Source organism: Caenorhabditis remanei, chromosome III (genome assembly GCF_010183535.1).
Source record: "Caenorhabditis remanei strain PX506 chromosome III, whole genome shotgun sequence".
Classification (NCBI taxonomy): Eukaryota; Metazoa; Nematoda; class Chromadorea; order Rhabditida; family Rhabditidae; genus Caenorhabditis; species Caenorhabditis remanei.
In genome coordinates this window covers 269,560-285,328 of record NC_071330.1, presented here as the reverse complement: position 1 = coordinate 285,328, position 15,769 = coordinate 269,560, and the positions used below count along the sequence as shown (strand labels likewise).

At 41.3% G+C, this 15,769-nt stretch overlaps 3 protein-coding genes across 3 annotated transcripts; 1 reads left to right on the top strand and 2 right to left on the bottom strand.

Moving 5' to 3' along the window:
• Positions 1-1,047: 1,047 nt before the first annotated feature.
• Positions 1,048-5,676, top strand: GCK72_008212 (uncharacterized protein; the record flags this gene model as incomplete). Its single annotated transcript, XM_053726701.1, has 10 exons — positions 1,048-1,149; positions 2,127-2,226; positions 2,980-3,131; positions 3,180-3,360; positions 3,407-3,493; positions 4,460-4,545; positions 4,705-4,797; positions 4,842-5,058; positions 5,299-5,435; positions 5,515-5,676. 10 exons carry the CDS (start codon positions 1,048-1,050, stop codon positions 5,674-5,676), a joined length of 1,317 nt encoding a protein of 438 aa, XP_053586278.1.
• A 4,536-nt stretch (positions 5,677-10,212) lies between these two features.
• Positions 10,213-10,998, bottom strand: GCK72_008211 (uncharacterized protein; the record flags this gene model as incomplete). The annotated part of the gene is made up of 4 exons (XM_053726700.1): positions 10,213-10,384; positions 10,432-10,596; positions 10,641-10,866; positions 10,911-10,998. The coding sequence occupies 4 exons, from the start codon at positions 10,996-10,998 to the stop codon at positions 10,213-10,215; spliced, it is 651 nt and encodes a 216-aa protein (XP_053586277.1).
• Positions 10,999-13,368: 2,370 nt separating this feature from the next.
• Positions 13,369-15,541, bottom strand: GCK72_008210 (uncharacterized protein; the record flags this gene model as incomplete). The annotated part of the gene is made up of 5 exons (XM_053726699.1): positions 13,369-13,646; positions 13,715-14,925; positions 14,972-15,161; positions 15,205-15,451; positions 15,494-15,541. The coding sequence occupies 5 exons, from the start codon at positions 15,539-15,541 to the stop codon at positions 13,369-13,371; spliced, it is 1,974 nt and encodes a 657-aa protein (XP_053586276.1).
• Positions 15,542-15,769: the final 228 nt, after the last annotated feature.

The window sequence follows — 15,769 nt, the reverse complement described above, 5'->3', positions numbered from 1 at the left end:
ACTGGGCATCCGGCCCGTAGTAGGTCAATGATATAGAACTCGCGGAGATCTTTATTTTTTTTCAGCTAATAAAACTCAGTTTTAAGCAAGTTACGCGCCTGCCCGATTCGGCCCGTTTTTTTGGCAAGTATGCTGTATAGTTTAAAAACAATTTATACACAAATTAAACTACGTTAGCTTTCCCTGTACAAAAATTTAAATTTAAAATTTTTTTGAATGAAACTTTCGTAGTAAATCGAATCAGAGAAACTACTTATACTGAAACTGTTAAATCTTGCTTTTGGCTAATTTTAAGACCACCTATAAGCTCTTATTATTTTAACTTTCCAGTCACATTGACAATTTTGCTTTTGAAAAATGTATATTTTCATCCGTTTCCATGGCCCGGTCGTAACTCGCTTAAATTGTCTTTTGTTTTGGGCTGGGAAAAAGTACCAAAAACACAAAAGTAGTGGTCACTGACATAGAATTCGCCGAGGTCTACATAATTTTTAAGCCCAAAAGATTGCGATCTAAGCGAGTTCTTCCCCGGCAAATTGTGACCCGATTGACCCGGTTTGCAAATATGCTAAACATTCCGGGATCATTGCAAACCAACAAACTCTTTTCCTTCCAGGTAATCCTCCAATAAATGTTTCCCAAAACTTTCAAAGATTCTTCCCATTTTCCTGCAGGAAGAAGCTCGTTTAACGTCATTAACAACTTTCTCCTTCCTCCTCTTCCAATACCAAATTAATCAAAACGACTCATTGCTTCTTCTTTTTCTTCCGATGAATTCGCTCTCTGAGAGCATCAAGGTGTCTTCTTCTTCCCCTCATCTATTTCATCATTCTCATTTGCATTCTGTTCTAATTAATTCAATGTCATCGTCGTGGTGTCGACGACGCCTTCTCGCTTTCAAGACGTCCTTGTTTTTGCTTCTCCTTCATCTCTACCGTAATCCACTTACCACCACGCCCTTTTAGCCACAAAACCCCGCCCCATCGTTTTCTCAGTCATTTCTTACTTTTTGCTTTGTAAGTCAAATAATTGCGTTCAGAATCTTCGATGACGTCATCGGATCTCATTGATTATGTCGAGGAATCATTTAGCAATCAGAGTACGGATGCGAATGGAATTGAGATGGTTACACAGATTATGTATGATATGGTGAGTTCATGACCTAGCTTTCGCATTGATTGAACGTCCTAGGCCATCGTTGAACTATTTTCCCTCTAGAGGTTTGAATAACCAAATGTTAAAGAGTTAGGCCGCCAAGGAATAGGCTGACCCATCTGAAAATCCTGAAGGACAAAATAGCTCATTCAGTAGAATATGTTATAGTCCGCTGCCTTTTTGGCTTCTTTGTCACGATTTTCTAATTTTTGCACGTTTTTTAAACAAACATCTGGAATTATGGGCCACATGACCTCGTCTCAATCTTTTCACGTACCAGACAAAAATGACGTGGCGGCTTCCGTCTGTTTCTCATTATCTTCATCCTCTCCCCTTTTCCACTATTCTTCTTCTCCAAATACAGCCGCCACCACCGACAGAAAAAAAATGCACATGGCGATTCGCATAATTGATGCGATTCCCGATTTGGGGTGGAAGAGGAGGAAATGAGGAGACAAAGAGAGACAAAAGGATGAGAATAAGACACGGAATAATTTGATTTAGGAGCAAAAAAGGGATTAAATCACATGTTTTAGAAGGAGAAGTGCTTTTGTTCCTTTTTCAGGGCTCCACAAGGGGAAAAGGGGGATATGAGTAAAAATGTACGTGGATTTTAGACTGGGGGTGGTATTTGAGAATATGAGATATCGGATGGGGAGATTTTAAATAATATCCGTCCCACAAGAAAGTGTGACACTGTGGCAAAAAAAATTGGGTGAGTGCCAAATTTGAACTTGTCGTATCTTATAAACTGAGACGTTTAACAATCTATCAATCTGTAAGAATCATAAACGCGACTCGTCACAGTTTTCAAGTTTTCAAGTTTTAAAACTAATAGTTGACAAGTGTTCTGATTGCAAACTTGCAAAAAATCTAAGCTTTTTACGGAAAAGTGAAGGTTACTGGAAATTAGTGATGAATACTGAATGCTAATTGTTACACAAAAATGACAAACAGTTATTCAATTTCAGAAAAAGTACAACTCTGTGATAGACGTGCTCCCTCCACCGAATCACGAGGATCTTCATGTGATGATAATGGCTGTTTCGTATCTTTTACTGTTTTTGTTAGGTAAGTCAAGGGATGAGACAAATGGATAGACAGATTTGTTACCTTTTCAAAATATAATCTTATTTCGAATTCTTATTCAAATTGGAGAATTCCTATTTTGTCTACGATTTAAAAACTAGTTTTGAAACAATGATTTTTATAAGTTTAGTTTGTAAACTGTCTTACTTATATTAGTTACGTCATATCTATTTTTCCTGTAGTTTTGATTGATTCAAAGCGTTTTTTATTCGGTTTGAACGAATTACAGTAGAAACATAGCGTTTGTTTCAAAAAAGTGATACATCTTTAGATTTACACTATACTTGTACCTGCAAACATTCTTTGAACATGTAGTAACAGATCTGTTGCCATTTTGTTTTTCTGCTGCTTCTTAGTTTATAACAAAGTTTATGGACAAATGCGTCAAAAATTTAATTTTTAGTTCAATTTAAAATTCAGAAAATACTAACTCTGAATTATTGAGGTGTAGCTAATAAAAAAAACATTTGACTAACTTTCTAAATTTCGAAACTTACAGTAGAAATGGTTTATTAACTCCTTTACAATTCTGATTCCCTCAAGTTCTCATACTTGTCCAGGCCCGAGTACTTGGCGCCAAAAAATTCAAATTTTGAATGTTTTGAATTTTTTTGGCGAAAAGGTCAAATTTTCGACTATCATTCAGAGTTAGATGGTATTGCCTACAAAAATATTCCAAGGTCCGGGCCGGGCCGTGCCAAGTATACAAGTTCTCAATGTTTCTCTCTATTCCAGGTACCTGTGGCAACGTGGCCGTGCTCACCACCATTTACCACGTCATTCGTTCATCGCGTGCCACACTCGACAACACATTAATCTATGTCATTGTACTCTCATGTGTCGACTTCGGAGTCTGTCTGTCTCTACCGATTACGGTCATTGATCAGGTAGATATCAGACATTTTATTAGTCTACTTCCAAACAACTATTTTCAGATTCTCGGTTTTTGGATGTTCGGTAGTATTCCTTGCAAACTTCATGCCGTATTCGAAAACTTCGGTAAAATCCTGAGTGCCCTTATCCTCACCGCAATGAGTTTCGATCGTTATGCTGGAGTGTGTCATCCGCAGAAAAAGTATCTGAGATCAAGAAACTTTGCTATTTCTATTTTGTTAGGTAATTAAATGAAGCGTCAAAGACACGCCAGACATTTAAATTTCAGCTCTTGCGGTATACGCCTTCATCTCACTTTGCCCATTGCTCTGGTCATTTACAGCACGAGAAATCATATTGTATGCAAAGGAGACAGGTGAGTACGGTCTAAAGCGCGCTCTGTTGACACACTCGATAATCGCGTCTCCGACACGCCAGCCTAATTTTTGATCCCTCCTCGGATAAACCTCTTTTTCAACTCAATTTTCCCCTTTTTTTCACTCCATTTCAATTTTCTGTCGATGTTTCCAATTAGTTTTCACTAATACTTTCGGGATTAATTGTGAAAATGCTCTCTAGCCGAGTAGACGGGGGAGAGGGGAAATGGAATGGGGATGGGTTGAAAAAAGGGAAAATGAACAGAAAAAATAGACAAATTTCATGCAGTATTTGAAAGAAATTGAGACTAACTTGTTCGAAATGGCTTCGAAGCGAAAAGCGTTGTTTTAATACAGTTTGCAGTTCTTTTCAAAGAATTTCAAACAAGTTAGGTTTACCTTGAACCATACTTGTCAACTGGGCCGAAACGGGCCGGCGCGTAACTCGCCTCAAAATGAATATTATGAGCTGAAAAAAATACCAAAAGATAGATCTCGGCGAGTTCTATGCCCGTGACCTACTACGGGCCGGATGGCTATTCATAAATGTGCCGCGGGCCGGGAAAAAGTGCCAAAAAACGCGAAAATAGCCAAAAAAGCCATTCTAGCCCGGCCCGCGGCATATTAACGAATAGACATTCGGCCCGTAGTAGGTCACGAACATAGAACTCGTCGAGATTTACATTTTGGTATATTTTTCAGCTCATAATATTCATTTTGAAGCAAGTTACGCGCCGGCCCGTGTTGGCCCGTTTCGGCCCGTTGGCAAGTATGCCTTGAACCGTGTGTTCGTGAACCCTTTTTTCTTGGCTAAAAAACGAGGCAGTTCTAAAATTTCTCGGATTTGACATACACCAGAGCACAATAGTTGGAAAACCAACCAACAAGTTGTGGTCCTATTTAGCAAATACACTATAAATTCGGACTTCAGTATGAGATATACCACTAAAAATGAATACTTCCAGGCCCCGGACAATTAACCAGAATGAAAATTGAGAAGTGCACTGTGGATATCGATTCATCAATGTTCACGGCGTTTACTATTTACCAGGTGAGTTAAAAACAGTTCTACGATCGATTGGCAGGGTCAAGAATACTAGTTTTCAAATTTAAGATTACATTGTTAAGTAGTTTTCTTATCTAAATCTTGCTTAACCAAAACGTCTAACTTATAAAGTGTAAAATCCAATAAATAAAGAAAAAATTCCAGTTCATCCTCTGCTACTGTACTCCACTCATCCTAATTGCCTATTTCTACACAAAACTGCTGACAAAACTGCGTGAACACACAAGAACGTTTAAAGTGAGATTGATTTCTCAGAAAACACAACAATTCCAAATTTCCAGAGCTCTCAAATTCCATTCCTGCACATTTCTCTTTACACGTTGGCAGTGGCATGTTTCTACTTTTTGTGTTGGACACCATTCTGGATGGCCACTCTATTCGCTGTTTACCTGGAGAACTCGGCGAACTCTAGCAGTGTGCCGCCTGTGTTTGTATATATCATGTATTTTATTCACGCGCTGCCCTTCACAAATTCAGCTATCAATTGGATTCTTTATGGTGGGTGGTTTTTATGGGGACTTAAATATGTACCGTTATAGTTATCAGGAATCGTAAAATAAGTTAGGAACTTTTACGTTTAATGGAACCTAATTTAGGTCGAAAAACATTATTTTTCAAACAACTTTAAAACATTTTGCACCTTTAAAAACAGTAATCTACCATCTTTGGAATGTTTCGATTCTTTCGTCTATTCCCAGTATCAAACTGAATTTTTTAAAATTCAATTCATTTTTTCAGGCGCTCTAAACGGACAACTCCAACACAGGTACCGCTCTAATCGATCAAGTTCAACCAAGAAAACTACAACTACTGGCGCGTCAACAGCGTTATTGGATAAGAAATTGACAACGTTACAGACAAATTCGAATTATCAGGTGAATACACTCGAATAGTTTACAATAGAGCGAGATTGCTCCTCTACAAAGTCTTCGTTTAAAATACACTGTCTTTCAGGTAAACGGCTCAATGACATCAATCGCTGCTGTGGCTCCGCCCTCAAGTCTAGCTAACAACAATAACGAAGTACTAGTTGCCACGTCTACAAATGATGATGAAGTGGCGATGGATGTGGTAAATGTTAGACTACTCAGCAGTCATAATCCCACATTTCTCTGAATTTCTTGAAATTTCCTAAAATTTATTAACTTTTCCCCTGATAACCGGGTACGCGAACTTCATTTGAGCTTGTAGTTCTTCTGATAGAATTTCATAATTTTCTATTGTAATATGTTTTAAAACTCCCATTTTTCGTGATCGCTTTTCATTCCGTTTTTTTTCCGGTTTAATGCTATAAACATTTATTTTTGTAGTTTTTTTCTAACATTTAATTGACTTCATGCATACATATTACCTAGTAATAAGAAAATTTATCAAACAGTAGCTAATACTTAAGATGAGAATGAATGAGGTAACGCTGTAGAGAGGGGGGCGTGCCATTTTTACTAATAATATTCAACAGAGACATAATTATTTTACATGAGAGGCGGTAATAATTTTAAACGAGCATATTCCTCAATTGCTGATTTGTCCGCTTTCACTTTGTCGAAGTCGATATCAACGAAGCGAATTAACAGAACACAATTTAACAATAACAATTTATTTTGCTGAAGAAATAAACAGCTTTTTATTTAAATATCTATTTACTATTAACATTCTTTATATCCTTATTTAAAATTTTAATTTTTTTTTTCAGGGTAGGACATGAATGCAATACATAATTAATTTACATTAGACAATTTTAAGCGATCGTACTCCTGAATTGCTGCTTTGTCTGCTTTCACTTTGTCGAAGTCGAAGTCGATGTCGACGAAGTGAACGTCTTCACTCTACTTGCACCAACGAAAAACTGTGCATCCGCAAAGATGGATCTGGAAAAATTCAGATATATGTCGCATCCCGTGTGAGAAACTTACTTTGTAGCAAGGATAACATTTTTCAATGTCAAACCTTGACTTTTGTGAATCGTCACTGAAAATGCAAGGTCAATTGGAAACTGGGAGCGGCTTCGAGTATCCCCGTGCTTCGTGTACGTTGCCGTCATTCTATCGACCCATATCAGTTCGTTTGGCAACCGGTCGAACCTGAGACAGAACAGTAATTAGATGTTGACGTGATAAGTGCAAACTACCTGATATTCCCAACTTCGCTACGTACTCTGCTACAGACTGTACACTCTCCAGGACGCCGGTTTGCCCATTTACCAGTCCTTTTACACGATCCATGTTTTTTGTTATCGTTTCGTCGACCTTCGCAATAATCGACCACTGTTGTTATCGTTTCGTCGACCTTCGCAATAATCGACCACTTCTTCCGTTGACAAACCCTTTCTCGTCCGGTTGGGACATACGCAATCATCTTGGACTTGTCAATGGCTTCCACTGTGAACTTCCCCTCTTCCATGTGGTTGATTGAAGCTGTCGACATCAGTTCGGGGATCTGTCGCTCAGAGAGGATAATCTTGTCGGCGTCAATGAGAGCGGCCACATGTATTCTACCAAGCAGATCGGCAAACTCCCCATCGTTTTGCTGACGCATGTTCTCGGTCAGTTCGAAGTAATCGAACTGCTTCCATAGATTGATGCCAGCACCGATTCCTCCAAACAACTTTTGCGCAGTATAACTCGAAATACCTTTGAACACGGCGGCGCCTTGACAGGTGGTAATTGGAGCAGATCCCCAAACACAAGAATGGAGATTCCACCAAAGTCGAGTGAACATCCGGTGATTTCTTGAAGTCTCAAAGACATCTTCTTGAGCATAGTCGCACCAACCATGCTAATCTCATCAACAATCAACAGCTTCACATTCTTGAACCACAACCTTCTAATGTCTCGGCGTTCGTCCGAGAGATTTGCGATTGCTCCTTCTGGGCCAGTTTGAAAGTCGCATCCAAGAAGGGAGTGAAGAGTTTGCCCTTTTATAGAAAGGGCTGCCCATCCAGTTGGAGCGGATAACAGCACTGCAGGCTCAGACATCTGGTTGGTTCTTGATCCGAACTCCAACTCAATTGCGTCCGCAATGCATTTGATAGCAAAGCTTTTCCCAACTCCCGCAGTCCCAGAGCAATGCATACTGAACTGCGTCATCTCCCTGATTTTGTCCATGACCAGCTCGAAGAGTTGCATCACTTCAGCTTCGTGCTCCGTCGCGTTGACAATTCTCCGTTCCACTTGAAATTCTTCAACATCGGCTTCCTGACACAATTTAACAATAGAACTATTTATTTTAAAGTAAAAACTAAATCTTTCTATATAAAACTGCGAGGAATTCCACCTTCAACGGGTCCAGCTGGTGATCGATGGATGATGGTACGAAGTGGGCCCTCGGGCTGGCAAGGCGACGGTAGATAAAGCCCACCAATTCGTACTCAGATCGATCCAGATTCAGGATGGTGGGCGGTATCTCCTTCCAGACGTTGTTGATGTCGACACATCCTTTGTTCAAGAAGATGGAGAACTTCGAGTGGAACCAGTCCCGACGTACTTCCAAAGTGCCAGCTCCACACTCCTTGCACTGGCGTGTCCTCTTCCATTCCTGCCCATCGACGACTTCTTGCAGCCCGACGGATTGGAACTCCACCTGGCGGACTCGAACATTTTCGACGATGTGATCGTCGAACGAGTCCGCACAGTAGAGATCCGTGCAGCAAATCGTCGTCGACTTCGAAGCAGCCACATGATCCATTTGATACGACGGAATCGAATTCAGCAGGGTCTTGAACTGGCGGTGGAACGGCTTCTCAACCAAGGTGGCTGCCAGGCCCCACAGATCGGTCACAGCCCGATTCGTCAACGGCTCCTCCGTCATCTGCAGAAGCGCAAGCAGCGGGTTCAGGACGCTAGTGACAGCTGAAATCTGAAATGACACAAATTGGTAAAAATTGGCAAATGGAAAAAACTAAGAATGAGAAGAACTCCCATTTCCGCTGCCTTATATACCCTTTTTCCAGTGAGTTCACGCCATTTTTAAAGCTTTTGGAAGGATCTGTTACCGCCTCCGGGCTCAGATCATGCACAAATCAGACTTGTCACGGGCCGGGCCGGGCCGAAATCAGAAAAAATTTTGGCCCGTCCCGGCCCGGCTCTTTTGAAACATTTTGAGTTTTTGATTTTTTTCTGGAAATTTTTTGAAATTTTAGGAAAAATGTGAATATGTATGATAATTTAAGCATTTTTACTCTATTTTTTCGAAAAATTTAAAATAAAATGTGGTAAAAACGGGTTCCCATTTTTTGAAATCAGGAAAAATTTTGGCCCGGCCGGGCCGGCCCGATTTTTGACAAGTCTGGCACAAATACTTTTTCCATGATGTAAAGGCCAACTTTTAGTATTACTGTAGCTTTCACTTAATTATTACTGTAGTTTTTTATTTAAATACCTATTTACTATTCATCGTTACGAACCAAGTCGGCGCTTCATAGTTGGCTAAATGGAACTTGAGCCTGGTCTTCACCTCTTGCCAATACGGCCGGAATCCTCGCACTTTGTTGAACGAAGACGACAAGCTTTTGATGACTTCCGGATCGTCCATGTCCAACTCCTCTCCTTTATCACGGTACAACCGTGATTGAACTCCTTGATATGCTGCTATCTGTAGCTGAATCTTTGAAGGGGCGACGACGCCTGAAAGAAATATGATGAACATGGTGAAAAAAAAGTGGGCAGGGGCCAATAATAAATACATACGGCCACACAACACCCAGCTCGAAAAAAAAAGAAGAAGGATAATAAAAATCGATGGAAGACAAAAGAGACTTTGAGCAAACGAAAACCTTCCAACTACTTGGATGGTTGAATTACAAACTATCCAATATTGCTGACTTTGTCTCCAACACGTTGGACTTCTTCGAGCAGCCTGTCAGTCCATTTATCCATCAGTTGACCGAAAGTTTATGGAAAAATCTCACGAGGTCCCGAGCTCGTACACCAGCGGCTACGTTCGCAACGAACAACTTCAATTGGAAGTTCTAAAAGAATAATTCTATTGAACAAACTTTATCACGGTTTTACCTTTCATTTGCCATGTACGCATTGAACCGAGTGATCCTCTTTCATCAAACGTCTCTGTAGTCGTTACGGTTAACATTTCAGTTCCATTTCTTCCGCTATTTCACCGTTGAAAATGATGGTGTCTTCTATACGATTAGTGATGACTCGAAAATCGCTGTCTAATCGATGTGGAATGTCTGGAAAGCGATCGCCCCCAGTTATATCGTCGTACATTTTTAATAGGTGAATTCAAATCTGCATTATATTGGTTCTTTACTTTTTTGGAAAAATTTCAATAATGATACATGATGGAGCATAAACACGATGAAGGAAAGGAGGACTACAACAATACAATTTAAAAAAGGGAGCTAAATAGAAATATAGCAGCACTACTAATTAACAAGATCTAAATAACTACATTCTAGAGATATACAAACACAATTAGTGAACAAGATCCTAAGAAATAGTACATGTGAAATGAACCAACCGGCGAGATTCGAAAGGAATGATATAATGTTTTAATTACAAGGGAAATAACAACTACAAGAAAACAGAAAAGTGATTAGAAGAACAAGAGCTACTAAAAGAATTATTTAAAAAAATATTATTAAACCAACAGAAACAAGGAAAAAGGAGAGAGGAAGAGGGGGGGGGGGGATAACAATTATACTTCAGAAGCGTCATTGATTACAGCCTGTGTCCTTAATCGGTCGTATCCCTTGATTGCTTTTGGATCAGCGGTTGCTTTTGTCGGATCCAAATCGATGAGATGAAGACCATCCATTGTTCTCGCGCGACTGCATCCAACGAAGAACTGCGCGGTGGTGAAAATTGAACTGAAAAAATGCTTTGTAGTTTATTCCATTTTATTCCTGACGCTTACCTTGTCGCTAACAGCACATTGTTGAGTCCCTGGAACTTGTGAATTGTGACAGCTGGTGCAGGCTCCAAAGGAAAATGGGACCTAGTCATTTTAACGCCTCTGTTCAATTCATATGTTCCAGGTACACGAGCGATCCTCACAATTTCCTCAGGCAGTCTGTCGAAACTGAAAAACAATACTTTATAAGCTATAATAGAACTAATCATTACCGAATTCCAATGGTGCTAATCATTTCTCCAACGCGTTGAACCTCTTCGAGAACTCCGGTAAGTCCATTTACTAATCCCTTGACACGGTCAACAGTTCTCCGGAGCATCACACGTGATCCCATGGCAAAAGTTAACTTAGCTCGGAGCCCTGCGGCTATTGGAATCATTCCGGAAGCAGACTGCTCGATTCGGGACACATCGCGACGACCAGCATCAATCGAGAACTCTGAAAAACGAATAATTTTTTTGGAACCTGTATCAAAACTTTACGTTTCAGTTGCCATGGACGTATCGACCCACGTGACTCTCTTCCAGCAAACGTCTCGGTCGCCATCACCGTGAATGTTTCAGTGCCCATCTCCTCAGTTATGTAACTGTTGAAAATGTTTGTATCCTCAACACGGGCTACAACGTCATGATCATCGGATCAGGCCTCTTAACATCCAAGTGATACTTCGTTGCGTTTCTCAGAAGATCGGAAGAGTCCAAGGCCGGGATGATCCGCTCCGCTAACTGATCGACGTCCTCACTCGACAACTCTCCAACTCTCATTCTTGTCAAAAGCTGTGCATATGATGGATCCTCACTTTGACGCATGTTTTGTGTGAGTTCGAAATAATCGAACAGCCGCCACAAGTTAATTCCAGGACCACATCCACCAAACATTTTTTGAGCAACATAAAAACTAATCCCTTCGAACACCGGCGCTGCTTTCACAGGAGGCAACTGAAGAAAATCACCGAAGACCACAAGATTCAATCCTCCAAATGGCTTGTCGTCACATCCAAATATCTCTTGGAGGCGATTCGATATTTTTGCCAACATCGGAGCTCCTACCATCGAAATTTCATCAATGATAAGCAATTTCACTTTTTCGAACATTGTTCTTCGGACATCTCGCATCTCGTCTGACAAACTTTCGTAGACTCCATCTGTTCCTCGCTCCACTTTGATTTCAAGAAGAGCATGCAAAGTTTGTCCGCGGATTGAAATTGCGGCGAGTCCGGTTGGAGCAGCAACGAGCACAGCAGGTTGCAAAAGTTGATTAGATCTGACACCGAACCGCAACTCGCCTTCATTCGCGATGCAGTCAATAACATAGGATTTACCGACTCCAGCGGATCCACTGCAGAACAGCTTCAATGGCTCTCCTCCATGAACATTCATATCAACAATAGACATAACCTTGTTGAACAGATCTTTTTGCTGTTGATTCATCCCATTTAAGGCTTCTTGGTGTTTCTCAACATCAACTTCTCGTGGCTGTACTTGAAGCTCCTCGCGGTCCTGATCAACGTCATGTCTTTCAAGAGCTTCTCTGATGAGCTTGACTGTGGCAGCGGCTCTCCGTCTATCAGCCTGGTAGTCTTGATAGATATTTACAAGCGTTGAGTACTCGTCGAATGCATCCTCAGATTTCTCTTTCATTTCTTCCATAAACGTCACGAACGTCTCGAAATACGTTTCAGCACCATAAGTTGCTAAAATCTGCGATTCCTTCCTCCACGGTATAAACAACATACACATGCGGCGATAAAAGTCTTCCAGCGCTATGCCATCATCAGGAGCAACAGTAGGGACGTGAAATCGAGCGACCTGAAAACAAGTATTCACTATAACGCAAGTCACATCAATACTTACACGTTGCTTCACAAGCTTGAAGCACATATTGGTTCCCGGTATCGAGTAGCTTCGACAGACATGACGAAAATATGGAGACAGTAAGTCTACGGAAGCACTCGACGCCGTGCCCACATCTTCGTGTTCAACATCTTTGGCATTCAAGCGGGTTTGCTTGAAATTAATAGCCACATTGAACAAGCAGTGTGAATCAAGAGAGGATGGACGATCCGGATAGTATTTGTCAACGAGGTTGTTCAGATACTGTACCGATTCTTCATTGGATCTCGGGTTGACCATCCGCTTTCGAAGATCTTCACGATCCTGTAAAATGAATATAACCATGTGCAATCTGTTAAAAACTTACAGTGGGAATCCAGCAATCAGCTTGATCGAATCCGAATGCCGGGTGGCCGAGCAAATTATCAACCATTTCCGGGGCGCCAACTTGACGAGACTTTTTTTTTTTCATCCATTCCCATATCGTGTATCGCTTGGCTGCGTGTTACGGACGATTTTTCAGCAGTTTCCGTCCTTTTGGCTATTTCACCTTTGGTCGTGTAGGCGCTCACGTAGCAGAGAACGTCTTTATTCGCACCAACAAATTGAACGTCAATGTTTCCTTCTATGCTAACAATAAGGCAGGATTGTAGTCGTTGATAAACTCTTCACCAGGAAGTCTAGACAACTCATAAAACTTTGACCGTTTTACATCCACGCTGGCACTTGTGTTAAAGACAGCAGTCTTTTCTCGAGGGTTGCGTGGAAAGTTGAGTCGACAAACAAGGAAGATCCTTCCTCGAAACTTCATGGCTCGTTTGCACGTGCCAGAGTGATTCGGGAAATGAGTCTGACAGGACTCGACTAATTCTTTCAGTCATGGTTCATCATCGCATGGAATCCTACATGTCAGGTATTTGTCGTGAAATGTCCCAATTTCTTCAGCATCAGCGTCTTTTCCAGGCTTCTCTTTGATCCAAAACAAGCAATGCACGTGTTGTAATCCGCGGTGCTGGTATTCGGTCCGCACGTAGTAGTGCTCGACGTTTCCAAGAGGCCCGTCTTGCGCCAAAATTACTCGTTCGTGGAACGCATCCACTCGTTTCTTTCAGTATCGACTGAACGGAACGGGGTCTTCCTCGATTACTGGCCAAATATTGTCCGCGTTAACTTCAACGGCCAGGATCTTACAGTACTTATCGTGTAGATCGGTCCACATTGTTACGTTTGGATTAAGCGTAACAAACCATGTAGGCGGTCCAAAAATTGCACAATAGAATTGAAGACGGTTCTTCACTACAGCCCAATATTGCTTGAATTCGGGAATTTTGTTGAATACACTCGACAAAGTCTTGGCAACCTCCGGATCCGACAAATCCAACTTATCTGAAACCTAGCTTGCACACCTTGGCATGAAGCAATCAGCGTTTGGTTTTTTGCAGCATAAGTGTAACTCAAAAACCGCATATCTCGTGCCATCGCACTGTTGGAATTCAGCAAAACTGAACGGTTATACTGCCGCCGGCTAAGCTTCATGGTTCTCACTGATCGTAATCCACCCAGTCCTCGTGGAAATAAGTTGACGAAACTCCAAACATCAGCTTTCGGGTGATCCTTGCCAAGTGGAGTATAAGGAAGTTGCAGCAGCTTGAACCGTTTGTAAGCTGTCATCGAACCGTGTGATGGTTGACTGACTGTTTGCACCGTTGTAACTGAAGGACCTTCTTTGAGAAGCACTCCGTCAGAAACATTTCTTGATCTAACCAACTGGTCAGCATCTTTCTGCGAGCAGTTGCCAACTTCAAACAGGACATCCCTTTCAACAATGAACATGAAATCCGGGTTAATCTTGACGTTAGCATATTCCGGATTGTTGATCTTTAACCACTGAAGAGCATCGAGCACACGATTCATACAAACAATGTACTTTCTGTCCCAGTTGGTGTCTACCACAATTTTCATGTGTTCAGCAGATGGCAATGTTGCAAGTACTCCGTCAATAGATTTCTCCAGATTGGTTGGAAGAACGATCATCGGTCCTCCACAGCCCTTCATCCCAGATGCACGATTGCCTACATTTTTCAAGTGTACAACGGATTGCACAACCCTTGATAAGTTGATCAGCATAAGCTCAATGCAATTGAGTTTGTTTAAGACTGGCACATCTTGGTCGAATGATAGTCCATTCTTCTTCTGTGTTAAACTTTTACAACACGTGTGGCAAACATCCTTCTTGATAGATTGACATTGCTCACACACACACACATACGCACACAGTTCCATCGGTGCAATAATCGCATTCCTCATCAATCGGTTTGCGACTGGGACCTTTCTGAATGTGTCCGAAGGAGCCATGAGACAGCAAACGTCACAATAGCGACCATCATTGCCGCAGTGAAACTCCCGCCAAATGTCATCCTTCAACGATTGAGGAATCGCCAGACTGTTGATCAACTGTTCACATCCTAATCCACATCCACGATGACTTTGAAGTTTTTGAAGTGCATCCTGATATCGATTAATCTCACGCAATCGAGAGGCAACTGTCCGAACTCCTTGAAAATATGGTTCGTAAGTGCTGATGAACGCCTCTGTGAAAGCATTGATTGCGTCAACTTCACCATCACAAAACCGTAACACGTCGGTACGAGCATCATCAGCTAAGCTGTAATTATAAAATTTAAAACTCTTAAAATCACTTGCAAACTCACTCTACTCTCACATCAGGACACATGTCGTCGCAGAATCCACCGAGAACAGTGTGAGCTGCAAGATGTCGCGAAACTTCATCCCTCAATTGCTCACCAGCAAGCTGTGTCGTTACATTTTGAAGTTCGTTATATGCATCATCGTCGCATTCTTCCGGCTCTTCTCCAACATCCAAATTACGCGTTTCAGTACCTAAGTTTTGTAATTTTAAAAAATCTGCGTTCACGGATCTCACCTTCTTTAAATGATCTAAATATTTGTGAAAATATTTCATTCAACGTTGTATACTTCCTTTCATCATCAGCCTTCAAGTGGAAGCTAAGGCGACAGAATTGCCGACATGCTACCTCTTCAGATGACAACGATGACGGACCAATGAGATGTGCGTTTAACTGAGTTTTAATACGTGATTTTGTGGCATCGACTAAATCACTAATTAGCTCTGTGGCTCGCAACACCATTCCATCGTTTTTGGCAAGATCCTATAATTTTTTTTAATATTAACCGCTTTCATCAACCCATACCTGAACATTTCCGAACCGTCGGACCATTTTCGCTTTTTTCCTTCCCATTGAAGCACTGGACTTGGCGTGCTTCTTTTGCTTGCCATCACACCTCCTCTCTTCCCATTCACCGGCCGGTATCTGAATATAATTTTGACCGCTTTTATTTCTCTTAATAACTCTCTTTGTTCTCAACTTTTTCAAAAAATTTTTTTTTGAGGTGATACAAAAACTTGGGGCGCCGATGACGACCGCCAGGAAGTGGGTTTGGAGCATTCACGAAAAAGTTATGAGCAC